Here is a 13420-nt window from a genome sequence, read left to right on the forward strand (position 1 = left end):
GCGTGTCCGAGAGGGGACGAGGCCGACTGCACGTGGCCTCGAGTGACACGACAGACTCAGTGTTCTCAATCCCCACCGCTAGGGGGAGGGAGGAGAGGCAGGAGTCTCTGCGCCCCTGGTGCCAACTTTTTCCAGGACTCTGTGTGCCAGGCGCTATTTTAAGCACGTCACACGTATTCGGTCGCTAGAGCCCTTGACAGTCTCCGAATTAAATACCGTCACCCTCGGGCCCACGCTACAGATAAGCCAACGGAGGCAGAGGAGAGGTCAGGTCACAGGTTCGAGTCTCACAGAAGGTAAGCGAGGAGCCAGATTCGAGCCCAGGCCCCGAGGGCCCTTCTTCCGCGACAGCCTCGCAGGCCTGGGTCCTCTCGGGACCCGAGGGCCGCCGCTTCGGCTGACAGGGCGCTGCCCGCCTCTTCCCTCCTAAACTGTGCGGAAAGCTTGCGTGGAGCTTCGATAAAGGCAGGCTGGGTGACCCTCCGGCCTCTGAGAGCGGTGCCATGCCAGCTCCCCAGGGCCGCCCCAACCAAGTACCGCAGACCGGCCGCCTCAAGTGACGGCCGTCTATTGCCTCACAGTTCTGGGGACCACGAGTCTGGGATCCAAATGACAGCAGGGTTGGTTCCTTCTGAGGGCGCTGACGGAGAATCTGTTCCAGCCTCTTTCTGGCCCGTAGACAGCCATTCTCCCCACGTCCCTTCACACTGCCTTCTCTCTGTGCCTTCCTCCTCTTAGAAGGACATCAGTCACACCGGATTATAACAACCCTGATGGCCTCATTTTGACTCGATTGCCTCTATAAAGACCCTATCTCCAAATAAGGTTGCATTCTGAGGTCCCGGTGGTACCTCAACATATGAATTTTGAGGGACACAATTCAACAACGCTGGTGGGAAATAGCTCTCTGTCTCTCCCTGCCCTTCCCCCCGCCCCGCTCCCGGGACCTCTTCAGACTGACCTTCCCTTGGCCATTTCCTCCGTGACAATCCATTTACCGCTTAAGGTGCAGTACACCCCCCCCCCCCCCACACACACACACAGGTAAATAAAATTTAAAGAGACACTCACGACTGGCCACTCTGTAAAGGTTAAATGTAGGCAGTCATCCAACACGGCTTTGAGGTGTCCCTCCTGGAGCTCTCAGGACGAGGCCACCGGGTGGCTTAAGCGTACTCTAACTGGGTCACCAAGATGAGGGCTGAGGGACGCCTGGGTGGCTCAGTTGGTTGAGCATCTGACTTCGGCTCAGTTCATGATCTTGCAGTTCACGGGTTTGAACCCCACGTCGGGCTCTGTGCTGACAGCTCGGAGCCTGGAGCCTGCTTCGGATTCTGTGCCTCCCTCTCTCTCTGCCCCTCCCTTGCTCATACTCTCTCTCTCTCTCTGTCTCTTGATAATAAATAAATGTTTAAAAAATTAAATAAAAATAAATAAAAATATGTTTCCCTTAGGGGCGCCTGGGGGGCTCAGTCGGTTAAGCATCCGACTTCGGCTCAGGTCATGATCTCGTTCGTGGTTTGTGAGTTCGAGCCCCGCATCGGGCTCTGGGCTGATGGCTCAGAGCCTGGAGCCTGCTTCGGATTCTGTGTCTCCCTCTCTCTCTCCCCTCCCCCGCCCGCACTCTGTCAAAAATAAACATTAAAGACTTTTTTTTTAATTAAAAAAAAAGATGAGGGCTGATGTGTGGTCAGTTAGTAAGCTTTGGGCAAGAGGGGCGCTTGTGGAAGGCATGACTAAGCTGAGAGGAAAAATAGCTCGTCTGTAATCTTGGCGGTCAGCCCTCCTATCTACTCACCACAAAGCCCACCAAAGCAAGCAGCGCCCCCAAGGGTTACAGTGGAGGGAGAAAAACTTCATGTTTGGCCACAGCCACAGACGAAGTTCCACATTTAGCCAGAAGGGAAACGAAGCAGCAAGGGGCAGGTAAGCACAGGCTGCCCCCCAGAGACGCGGTAAAAAGTGCTCCCTCCAGACACGCCCCGCACCTGCCAGGCACCTGAGCTGCTGCCCGGGGTGGGGGAGCCCGACTCCACCCTGGGAGGCTCGAGGGCCTGTCCCCAGGCCTCCATGACTCCCCTTCTGTGACATCAGGAGGGCTTACCGTCACCTCCGACAGGGAAGCTCTGGGTTCAAACCGGGCTCCCTGCTCTGAATGACACGGAGGTCTGGCCAACAGCAGGTGCCTCAGCGAGCAGAACCGCAGTGTGAAACCTGGCTGCAGGGAAGGAAATACAGCACGGCGATGGTGGACAACACCCGGCTGGGGCAGGGAGAGCTCGGATAGGGTGACAGTGGATGGCCGCTCGGAGGAGGGCTCAGCGGGCCGTGAGTGACCTGGGCCGGCCAGCATGTGACACGGGGGCTTAGCCCTCCAGGCACAGAGAGCAGCCATTCACAAACCCAGTGACAAGGATGAGTGTGGCGGGCTCAAGGTCCAGGTGTCACCGTGACCCTAAGAATCATGGCCACCCAACCGTGACCCAAGGGCACAGGGGACTTCATCCACCACGGGACAGCCGGGAAGAGATCATATGTAGACCGCAAGCGCCATCTCACGTGCTGTCCCTGTGCACCGCTGCCCATCGAGGGTAATCGTGCCCCTGACCCGGGGCGGCCTCCTGGGCCCGTCTCCACAAGCTGCCGTTACACGTTCGCACTTGACGGCGCAGTCCGCGTGGCGCCCAGCACGCTGCCGCCAAGTCAGCCAGAGGCGCGCTCCGGCTCACCTGGCCACCCAGGTCCCTGAGGTCCTGGCCGCCATCGCATTCCTCACCGGCCAGCCCGCTTCCTCTCTCAGCCACCTCGGACTCTTCTCACAGCAGCCAGGGTCACCCTTTCAAACACAAGCCCCCACGCGTCGCTCCCACGCCTGAAAGCAGCCGGCAGCTTTACGCTCAGAATAATTCGGGGCCGGCGCCGCCCCTGCCGAGTCCCTGCACGGTCCGCCCCCCGCCACCTGTCGGCGCACCTTCGCCACCGCGTGTTCTCTGGTTCCCTCTTCTCCAGACCCACCGACCTCCTCGCGGTTCTTCAAATGCACCTGGCCGTGCCTTGCCTCAGGCCCTTTGCACTGGCTGTTCCCTCAGCCCCGAACACTCAGGCCCTCCAGGTTCACATAGCTCTCCCTCATTTCGCGTGGGTCCCTGTTCACGTGCTAGCCCTCAGAGAGGCCTTCGTGACCCCCCGACTGGCACTCTGAATCCATCACCGTCTATCCTTTGCCCCCCGCTGTACCTCACTAAACGCACGACCGATAAAACGGTTCCTTTCCCTTTCCTCAACTCGAACGTCCCACCAGGGCATGAGCCTTGTCTGTTTGGCACCACAGTGCGTCTCGCTGCCCAGGCTGGTAGGTCTCAACCAGGGGCACTCCTGCCCACCCGGGGACGTTTGGCAATGCCTGGAGTTTGGCTGTCACAACTGTCACAATGCCAGTAGTGCTTCCTACTGGCATCTGGTGGGAAGAAGCCAGGGAGGCTGCTAAACGTCGTACGATGCACAGGACGGCCCCCCACAGAGAGTCGTCCAGTCCAAATGGCCGCAGTGTCAACGTTGAAGAATCCGGGTCTGGACACATCGCAGGGACCCAACAAATATTGGCTGAGCAAGGAAGTAAATGCGGGAGGGAAGGCATGAATGAACACCGAGGCTCGCGTCTCATGGAAACCTCTCTGTAGCCAGATATGAAAGTGTACATGCTACAGGGGTCCGTGTATATGCGGTTCAAGAACACGCGAAAGTAAACAGTGCTGATGGAAATCAGAATAGTGGTTGTCGCTCGCACGGGGTTTGGCTCAAGGAAGGCAAGACGGGGCCCTCCGGAGGTGTGGGGAACAGTCTCTGTCAAAACCAACCGGAATAAAAATCCATGCATTTTGCTCCGTGTAAATTACATCCCACAAAAGCAAAAACCAAAAAAAAAAAAAAAAAAAAAACGCACGATATACACTCTGTAGATGGGTGCATTTGCACAGCCATTTTCAGAAACCACATTTCAGCAAGTTATCGGTGGCTGCCTGGGGAAGGGGGGGGACCAGGGGAACGGGGATACAAAGGAGACTTGGGTGTTCTCTGCCTAACCTTGATCCTGCTGGAAAGTCACCGTGCGTCCGTAACGTGGACGAGCCATTCAAAAATACTTCCGACGGTCTGTGAAGGAAAACCACCCCTGCCCTTAGAAAGGAAACTTTATCTCTGCCGTCCACTGAAAAGGCGGTTAAGCAACGGTTTGATAACACGGTCTTCCCCACAGCCGGCACGCAGGGTTTGCGGAGGAGGGACAGCGTGTGCGGAACAGACTGTCCCCAAGGGCGCCCATCGGTAGTGGGAAAACAGATAAGCCTCACCACTCGCTAACTAACAGCGCTCGGCTCCATCGGGCGGGAGGGTGGAGGGGGGAGGGGGGTGGCTGGGAACCTCCGGCCAGCAGGCCTCAGGGCCACCGGGGGCACCCGGAGCCCAGCTCCAAAATGCTCCTGCCGGGCCTCACCCCGTGACCCACTCAGTCAGAGCCCCCCACATGCCCAAGAGTCTACATTTCTTCTCTATCTTGTTAAAAATGTTTTATTATGAACATTTTCCTTTTTTTATCTTTTTATTTATTTTAGAGAAGGGGAGAAGGGCAGAGGGAGAAAGAGAGAGAACCTCAAGCAGGCTCTGCCCTGAGCACAGAGCCTAATGCGGGGCTCGATCCCACCACCCTGGGATCATGACCTGGGCCGAAATCAAGAGTCGGACGCTCAACCGACTGAGCCACCCAGGTGCCCCTATTGTGAACATTTTCAAATACACAGAACATTATCCAGAAGAGTCCAATGAATAGCAGCAAATTCAGTGTTTCCATTTGGCCGAATTTGCCTCACCTTTTTCTCTTCCCATTTAACTGAATCATTTACACATCAATTATTTTCTAGAACAGCGGTTCTCAAAGGGTGATCTGGGGACACCATGGGATCCCCAAAACCCTTTAAGGGATCCATGCTATCAAAAATATTTTTATAATAATCTTACATTGCTATCTGCCTTTTCCCATTCTCATTCTCTTGTGAGTAGACAGTAGAATTTTCCAGAGGCTACATGACGCGTGATATTGCGACAGACTGAATGTAGAAGCAGGTATGAGAATTCACCTGTCTTGTATCTAGCCGTACGTTAAAGAGATCTCCAAAAATGGTTCAAAGAAATTGCTAAGTAACTTGTTGCTATCGTGACACTCCGTCCCTAAATACTTCAGCACGCGTCACCAAAAAATAAGACTCTTCTACGTACACGTGTGTTGGCTATCTACAGCTGTGTAACAAAGACCCCAAAACGTGGCGGCGGGAAACAAACTCGCGTCACCTCACTGTTCGCGTCAGGAACCCCAGGGTGGCTTCGCTAGGTGCCTACCACACCACAAGATTATCACATCTAGTGACACTGACGGTAGTTTCCTTATATCGTCTAATGACCACTCACATAAACATAACCCGGGTGTCCCCGGGCGCCGATTATAGGTGTTTGCTCGGGCCGGGGCCCAAACGGGGGCCACGAGTTATATTTGGTTATTGTCATGGGCTGAATGCATCCCCCCAGAATTCACATGTTGAAAGCTAACCCCCAATGTGATGGCAATCAGGAGACGGGGCCGTAGGGAGGGGACCAGGTCCTGAAGGAGGAGCCTCGTGATGGGATCAGTGCCCTACGGAGAGACCCCAGCGAGCTATGCAGGCTCCTGCCACGGGCGGGGGCAGGAAGGTGGCCCCCGCAGCCCCGAAGAGGGCCCTCACCGGAACCGACCCTGCGGGCACTCTGGTCTGGGACCGCCAGCCTCCAGGGCTGCAGGACATAAACGGCTATTGTTGCTAAGCCACCTAGTCTGGCACTCTGGCAGCAGAGGGCGCCGGGACAGTCACTCGGTCTCTTAAGTTTCGTTTGATGGTGAATACCCTCCTATTTCCTACTTCTTTCACGGCTGTGACTTGTCACAGAGGTGGGCCTGAAGGCCCAGCGAGGGTGCCATGCCGGCGGGAGAGGCGCAGGGGCGAGAGGGGCCCGCAGGGAAAATGTCACCCCCACGCAGCGCCTCTCTCCCTGCGGGCCAAAGTGCCTGATGCCAATTTTGGGGGGGCCGGGAAGAGCCGGAGAGAAGGCCGATGGCAAGGGGACGGGGAACCGCACAGTGCAGGCCGCTCTAAGTGTCCCACCCCACCCCCACCACACTGGGCGCACGATGCAACGCCACGGCCATCACCACCAAGGCCATCACCGCATGCTGACTCCTGGCCGTTTCCCAGCCTGCTGACCGTCTGCCGTCCCTCTGATCCCCCCGGGTCAAGGCGGCAGGACCAGCAAGTGCCGTGGGCCCCACGAGACGGACCCAGCACCGCTCTGATCCCCAGGCTTGGCGCGCCTGAGCACCGTGCCCCGAGGGGGCTCCGCGGTGGGCGAGACACCGCCACCGTCCTGCCACCCTCCCACGGCGCCACGCGCTGCCGCCACGAGGAAGGGTCGCGGCTGTGGGGCCTGCGGGCGCAGGGAGCCTCCCCGTCCCAGCTAGATTCCGGGCGACAGCTCGCTCACAAACAGGCCTCCCCTTCCGGACAGAAGCTCCTTCTGGAACCCACAACGTAAAAAAAAGCCTTCTCGTTGTATTTTCCAACATATACGACGTGACGAAAGGGAACTGGATCTCTGACGGAGGGCTTAGCACCAGACGACTCATAGGAAAACGAAGTCTAGAATACCGGAGCCAGAAGAACATTTAGAGATCATCCAAATCGGTGCTTCTCAACCAGGGGCACCGCTGCCCACCCCAGGGGACACGTGGCGGCGTCTAGAGACATTCTGGTCGTCACGACTTGGGGAGGCGCTACTGACAGCTAGTGAGTAGAGGCCTTGATGCGACCGAGCATTCTACAGGGCACGGGTGCCCCCCCAACAGCCTGAGCCAGCCCCCAATGTCGCCACTGCTGAGGCGGAAGAACCCGGAGATCTACGTTTCTTGGTTACTTTGAAGAAGAGAGAATTGTGGCCCAAAGACACGAAGTAACGTGCCCAAGGTGCCACGGTCCGGAAGCCAGAAGAGTCCAGGTCACAACTACATCCGTCTCTATCACCCGTTCAGCTCTATCTAGGGTTGGGCTGGGGGAGAGGGAAGGTGGAGGGCCCAAGGATCTTAATTCCTGTAACCAACTTGAACCGAATGAAGGAAGCTGCAATAAATAAGTTGCTGAATTACTGCAACAACACATCAGGGTGTCCAAACCCTGAACGAAAGGCCACATATAGGAAATTACACCAGATACAAAGATTAACTCGAACTAGATTAAAGACTCGAACATAAGACCTGACACCATAAAACTCCTACTAGAAAACACACGTGGGGTGGGGGGGGCGCGCCTGGGTGGTGCAGTCGGTTAAGCGTCCGACTTTGGCTCAGGTCATGATCCCACAGTTCGTGAGTTCGAGCCCCATGTCGGCTCTGTGCTGACAGCTCAGAGCCTGGAGCCTGCTTCGGATTCTGCGTCTCCCTCTCTCTCTCTGCCCCTCCCCCATTCATGCACTGTCTCTCTCTTTCAAATATAAATAAACATTAAAAAAAATTTTTTAATTAAAAAAAAAAAGAAAACACAGGCGGTAAGCTCCTGGACATAGGTCTTGGCGATGGTTTTTGGAATCTGACACAAGCAAAAGCAATTAAAGCAAAAATAACTAAGTGGGACTACAGCATATTAAAAAGGTCTGCACAGCAAAAGGATTCGTTTATAAAATGAAGAGGCAACCTACTGAATGGGAGAAAACGTTTGCAAATCATATAACCGATAAGAGGCTAATATCCAAAAAATATAAAGAACTAATACAAGTCAACAACAACAATAAAAAAAAAAAAAAACAGATCCAAAAATGGGCGGAAGATCGAAATAGACATTTTGCCAAAGAAGGCATCCAGATGGCCAACGGGCACATGAAAAGATGCTCAACATCACTCATCATCAGTGAAATGCAAATCAAAAGCACAACTAGGTAACACCACACACCTGTTAAAATGGCTATTAACAAAAGGACGAGAAATAACAAGTGATGGCGAAGAGGTGGAGAAAAGGGAACCCTCACGCACGGTCGGTGGGAATGTCAGTGGTGCCCCCGCTATGGAAAACGGTACGGAGGGTCCTCAAAACACTAAAAATAGAACTACCATATGATCCAGCAATCCTACTTCTGGGTATTTATCTGAAGGAAACAAAAACACGAACTCAAAAAAATATCTGCCCCCCTATGTTCACCGCAGCATCATTTACAATAGCCAAAGCATGAAAGCAACCTAAGTGTCTGTCGATGGATAAATGGATAAAGAAACTGTGCTATATATTTACAGTGGAATATTATTCACCCGTAAGAATGAAAGCTTGTCATTTGCAACATGGATGGACCCCGGGGGGGCATTATGCTAAAGGATGTAAGTCAAACAGAGAAAGATAAATACCTTCCGATCCAATGGGTGGGGGGGGAAGCTAGAGAACAGATTGATGGTTGCCAAAGGCAGGGGGACGCGGTGGGAGAAGTAATTTTTTTTTAATTGAAGCTTCAGACATGGTTGGATCCAGGGACTTGAAAATAATTAGTGACAAATAAAGATCAGTTACCAGCGAGGTAATGAAAATTGCTAGCTGTCTCCTTGATAATGATTTCAGCTTGCAATGCGCGGCCAAATCCAATTCATCCTGGACTCCTGCACCAGCGAGGACTGCAGGGGCACCACCGATGGCTTAACCCCCTCTGGGGTGAGCAAGGGGGCTCCCACCAGGCCTTCGGGGCTTGTTCAATTACTAAACATTGACTGATTTATTAAACCCTAACTAAATATGCCCTGTATCAGGCCCAGAGCTAGAGATAAAGGAATGAATACAGACACAAATCCCTGCCTTCATGGACTTCATATTCTAGCAGGGAGAAACACAATAGACAGGTCAATTCTTTAAAAATTTTAAAAGGGGGCGCCTGGGTGGCTCAGTCGGTTAAGCCGTCCCACTTCGGCTCAGGTCATGCTCTCACCGTTCGTGAGTTCCAGCCCCGGCATCGGGCTCTGTGCTGACAGCTCGGAGCCTGAAGCCTGCTTCGGATTCTGTGTCTCCCTCTCTCTCTCTGCCCCTCCCCTCCCCTGCTTGATAGCGCGCTCTCTCTATCTCTCTCTCTCTCTTAAAAATAAACGTTAAAAAAAAATGCTTTGAAAAAATCAAAAAGAAAAAAAAAATACAAGGAGAGATCACTGTTACCTACCAGAAGAGCTAGATTTTTTTTTAATTAGTAATACCAAGGTGCCCGCAGGGAATCATTTACATACAATAAGACTCATTCACAAATAAATAAATAAACACAAAGAGATACCACTACATACCTACAAGCATGGCTAAAATTAAAAAACAAAAAATAAAAACAACTCAAGGTGCTGGCAAGGATCCTGATTAACGGAAATTCTCCTACGTTGCTGGTACACCCACCTCGGAAAATAGTTTGGCGTTTTCTTATAAAGTTAAACATAAATTTTAAAAAAAAGACTACAGTAGCAAAGACACAGCTACAGAGATAGAGACAGAGACATGAATGTATGCATATTTATATAGATATAGACGTGGATGTGGACAGAGATACGATTTTGATATTTGGATCTCTAGGCTGAAGTACACGCGAGACTACGTTCCAATATCTTGCCAGCTCGTTTTCTGACACAGCATTAATTTCTCTGAAACATTAGTCTGATTTTAGCAAATGAGAAGCCTTGCTGACTTCACCCCACCCCGCATTTTCTTTAAACATTTAAACATTTACACATCTCCATTTTTCTCCCCCCCCCCCCCCCCCCCGCCGATGTCTTCTGGATGGCAAACTTATGAAGTTCTAGGTTGGAAGAAAATTATCCGTTGTTTTTATAGCTTTGCCTTATTCTGAAATAAATAGTCAGGGCAAATCAATTGAAAATTAGTCAGAAAATAGGCAGAGAGAGGAAGTATATAATCCCCTTCTTAGAGCCAAAGCTATTGGGGCTGCCTGACATCACAGTAAGCCCACAGCAAGGGGAAAAGAATAGAGAACCCTCTTTAATTATCAACTAAAATAGCACTGCTTTTTAACATTGTCCTCCGACAGTTGCTGGGGAATCAAATTATTCATGGTGTGAGTTCCAACACAGCTTACGGACACCCCGACCTCCAGAGGAGTGATGTTTTACAGGAAGGAATGCCACATTCTCCTCCTAAGGGTGCCCACCCATGTCCTGGCCTCAGGCTGTAACCAGAGAAAGGAATGTAAACAGGTCAGAACGCTTAAGAGAGCCCATTAAAATCCCACCCCCACCCCCTCACCCCGTCTGGCTAGAATTGAAAAGTCACCTGACACCACCCCCCCCCCCCCATCTGCCGCTGAGTCATCAAGCCCCTTCTTCCAGCAGGCTAATTATTCAGCACGGGGGGGGGGGGGGGGGGGGGGATTAAAAAGAACACTGGGAATTCTTGGGGTTTGGTATTTGTCTCCACCCCCCCCCCTTCCAAAATCCACTTTGTTCTTCAGAGATGCAGCTAATCCGCTCTTAACGCCGGCAGTTATCTTCGGAGGCTGCAGCTCATTTTATTTATTCTATTGTGTTTTCTTGGATACCGTTATTTTTTAATATACCGAAAACACCTGGCGGGGGGGGGGGGGGGGGGGATGCATTTGTGACATATCCCCTTTCAACGCTGGAACCTTGCAAAATTCTGCAAAAACGATTTATATTGCACATCTAGCTCTTTGAATTGCTAACCAAGAAGTTTCCACTCCATTCGAAGCCAAGGGGCTCTTGCTTTAAAAGAAATCAGGCTAAATCCTGAGGACAGACCCCTGTAAGGAGAATTAGTCAATGTGTCATGATTTATGAAGCACAATGGCAGCTGGAAAACAGTTGACAGTTATCTTGGACAAGCCCCTTCCTCTCCCTATAATGCACGTAGGCTGACGGTTCCAGATTCTTCGCTCTCCTGAGCGAGAGGCCCCGGTCTTCCCGTCTGGCCCCTGCCCACTTCCCCGGATGGGCACGCCAAGACCCGAGTCACGCGTGGGCCTGCGACAACCCCCCCCGCCCCGCTCCGCCGCACCCCCGCCTGGCGCAGGCAGCAGCCGCAGCGGCCCAAGACCCCACTTTCGCTTTCCGGGGCGCCGACGGGCCGCACGCCTGCAGGCCGGGGCTCCGCCTGCAGAGTGGGCGCCGCGCGTCCCTTACCTGCAGTGCCGCATGGCGCGTCCGGCCGCCCACCTGCACAGCATCCTAGAGCATCCTTTCTTCAGCGCGACGGCTGCGAGCGCGGTGACGTCACCGGAGGCGGGTCCCACGCCGCCACGTGACGCCCTCGGGGCGAGGCGGGGAGAGGGTGGGGGGCGAGGAAGACCTGGAAGTCCCCGGAGGTGAGGAGCGGGGGACCGGGAAGCCCCGCTCCGGGGCCTCCCCTCTGGGCAGTTTGCTGGACGCGCGCAGCTTGCCTGGCCTTTCACCGGCTACGGGAAACAAACAGCACACAGGAGGAGAAACCCGAATGATTACAGGCTCCAAGCGTGTAATAGGATTTCAGAAGAGTTAGCAGTACAGGGATTAGTAACGACAGGGAACAACTTAGTGTTTGAGTTTTAAGAGTCTTTATCAAATGCAACGGAGAAACCGATTTTGTGTAAATCAAAAGGGCAGTTGAAATACGAAGCGCACGGAAATACTTTGCGCTGAGGTTCGATGTTTGAAGTCATACCTCAAATACTTTAATTTGAAGCATATTCATCATGGAATATTACGCTAATTGCACTGGTGAGTAAGGCTTTTGTCTACTGTCACTAGCATAACATTCTAACCCATATTAACGTGGATTTGCCAAATAAAAAAAAAAATAAGGATACCGTATATTCATGCCACCTACCCGTGTTTTCTTAAATCTTCTGGCAAGGAATTTGATCTCCCAGACATGAAGGAGTGAATTCACAAGAACTCACTATTTCACGCTTTTTAATTTTTATCACATTCTGCAGAAAGTGAGTCATCTTACTATTACAGAAAATATGCACGATGTCAACAGTTCTCATTCACAACTCAAAACAGCCTTGCCTAGAAAGCCTTAGAAAATTCCCAACAGTGATCATGTAAATTTGAAAGGGCATATTTCAAACTTGAGCAGGGAACATACCAAGTTTTCTTCTGCCGAACCATATAAACGGTTTTGAAATGTGAAAGGACAAAAGCAGGAACCGGTTTTACTTGTATCCCAGCTTCATATAGACTAGTTTATTTTCAATAGAGTTTAAATCCCAATTTTAACATTCCCTTGCCCAGCCCCCCCCCCAAAGAGATGTGAAACATTGTTTTACAAGCAGATAAGAGTTACCTACTTGCTATTTATTCCGCAGGTTTCACGTCCTTCTATATTTAGCCTGGGCCCTTTTACCGCCATTCCCTCCACAGTAACCAAATATCTGTTCAGAAGGTCAGTCTGTAATTTGGGAACAACCAGGGGCCCTTGCCCCTCACAACGATCTATTATTTTCAGCACCGGATTTTAAAACTCAACAAATGTGGCCGTGTGGTTTTCTAGGTCACTCCTCGCAAGCTTGTTTTTCTAGGTGATAAGTAACTCTTACCTTGGGCTTTCTGGTTCCTGAGATAGAAAGTTAAAAGGCTACCGAAATCCCCCGTTCCCGTGGGTGGAGGGTCTAACGGAGACAGAGTCTGACAGGCTCACTTTCCTGCCAGAGGCAAATGTCGATTTCATCCCCAGGCGCCCAGGGCGGCCCCACCCCCACCCCCCACGGAGCCAGGCTCGGAGGTCACGTGCTGGGCCCAGCCACTCAGCCCGGCCCAGCCAGCTGGGTCACCTCTCCGGTCTGGAGGCCCGCCATGCCAAGCTCTGTCGCCTCCTACCCTCGGTGTGTGTCCCCGGCCGGCGAGAACCTCGCGTCCGGGACACAGGACGCTCTGCCCTGAGAAGCCGGCCTGCACAGGCTGCTGTGACAGAGTTCCAGGAATCGAGGGGACGTGGGGAGGGTCTATAAAATGCCCTCATGCGGTCTGAAATGACATGCTCTGTGTTCCGGCTCGGCAGAAACAATTACAGCAAAGGCACCTTCCTCATTGTGGGGCGATTTTTTTTGCCAATAGGTCAGTTTCACCTTCTCTTTCGGAGGGGATTGCTCAAGTGTAAGACACATTACAGCCAACAGGGCGAGTCAGAAAAGGCCTAAAATGGCCGTGTCAGTTTCCAACAGAATGAGATGACTTCTGTCAAAGGTTCAAAATAGCCGAAATAAAACCAGCGAATCCCTGGAGCACTAAAACCAGAACACGCTTCACAGTGGTGAGTTATAATGGTATAATTTTCAGTGGTTACCGGTCATAGCAACTTTGGGAAGCGGTGCACGTTTTGCTTAT

The 13420-nt window shown here is 52.3% G+C and overlaps 1 protein-coding gene across 6 annotated transcripts in view; it reads right to left on the reverse strand.

The window, feature by feature from the left end:
- CLCN4 (Cl-/H+ antiporter 4) overlaps positions 1 to 12791 on the reverse strand; it is a 63878-nt gene extending 51087 nt beyond the window's left edge. For 4 of the 6 annotated variants that reach the window (XR_014136804.1, XM_081793409.1, XM_081793408.1 and 1 more), the window contains exons 1-2: positions 12634 to 12791; positions 11237 to 11508 (exon numbers count right to left, since the gene is read on the reverse strand). Coding sequence is in view for 4 of the 6 variants with exons in the window: in XM_081793409.1 (XP_081649535.1) it covers positions 11237 to 11280 (44 nt within the window). In the remaining 2 variants the exon portion in view is untranslated. Of the gene's footprint in view, positions 1 to 11236; positions 11509 to 11918; positions 12022 to 12633 lie in introns of all 6 variants that reach the window. The other 2 variants (XM_081793407.1, XM_081793410.1) reach the window with 2 other exon arrangements.
- Positions 12792 to 13420: the final 629 nt, after the last annotated feature.

The sequence above is a fragment of the Panthera onca genome, chromosome X (genome assembly GCF_046562875.1).
Source record: "Panthera onca isolate mPanOnc1 chromosome X, mPanOnc1 haplotype 2, whole genome shotgun sequence".
Classification (NCBI taxonomy): Eukaryota; Metazoa; Chordata; class Mammalia; order Carnivora; family Felidae; genus Panthera; species Panthera onca.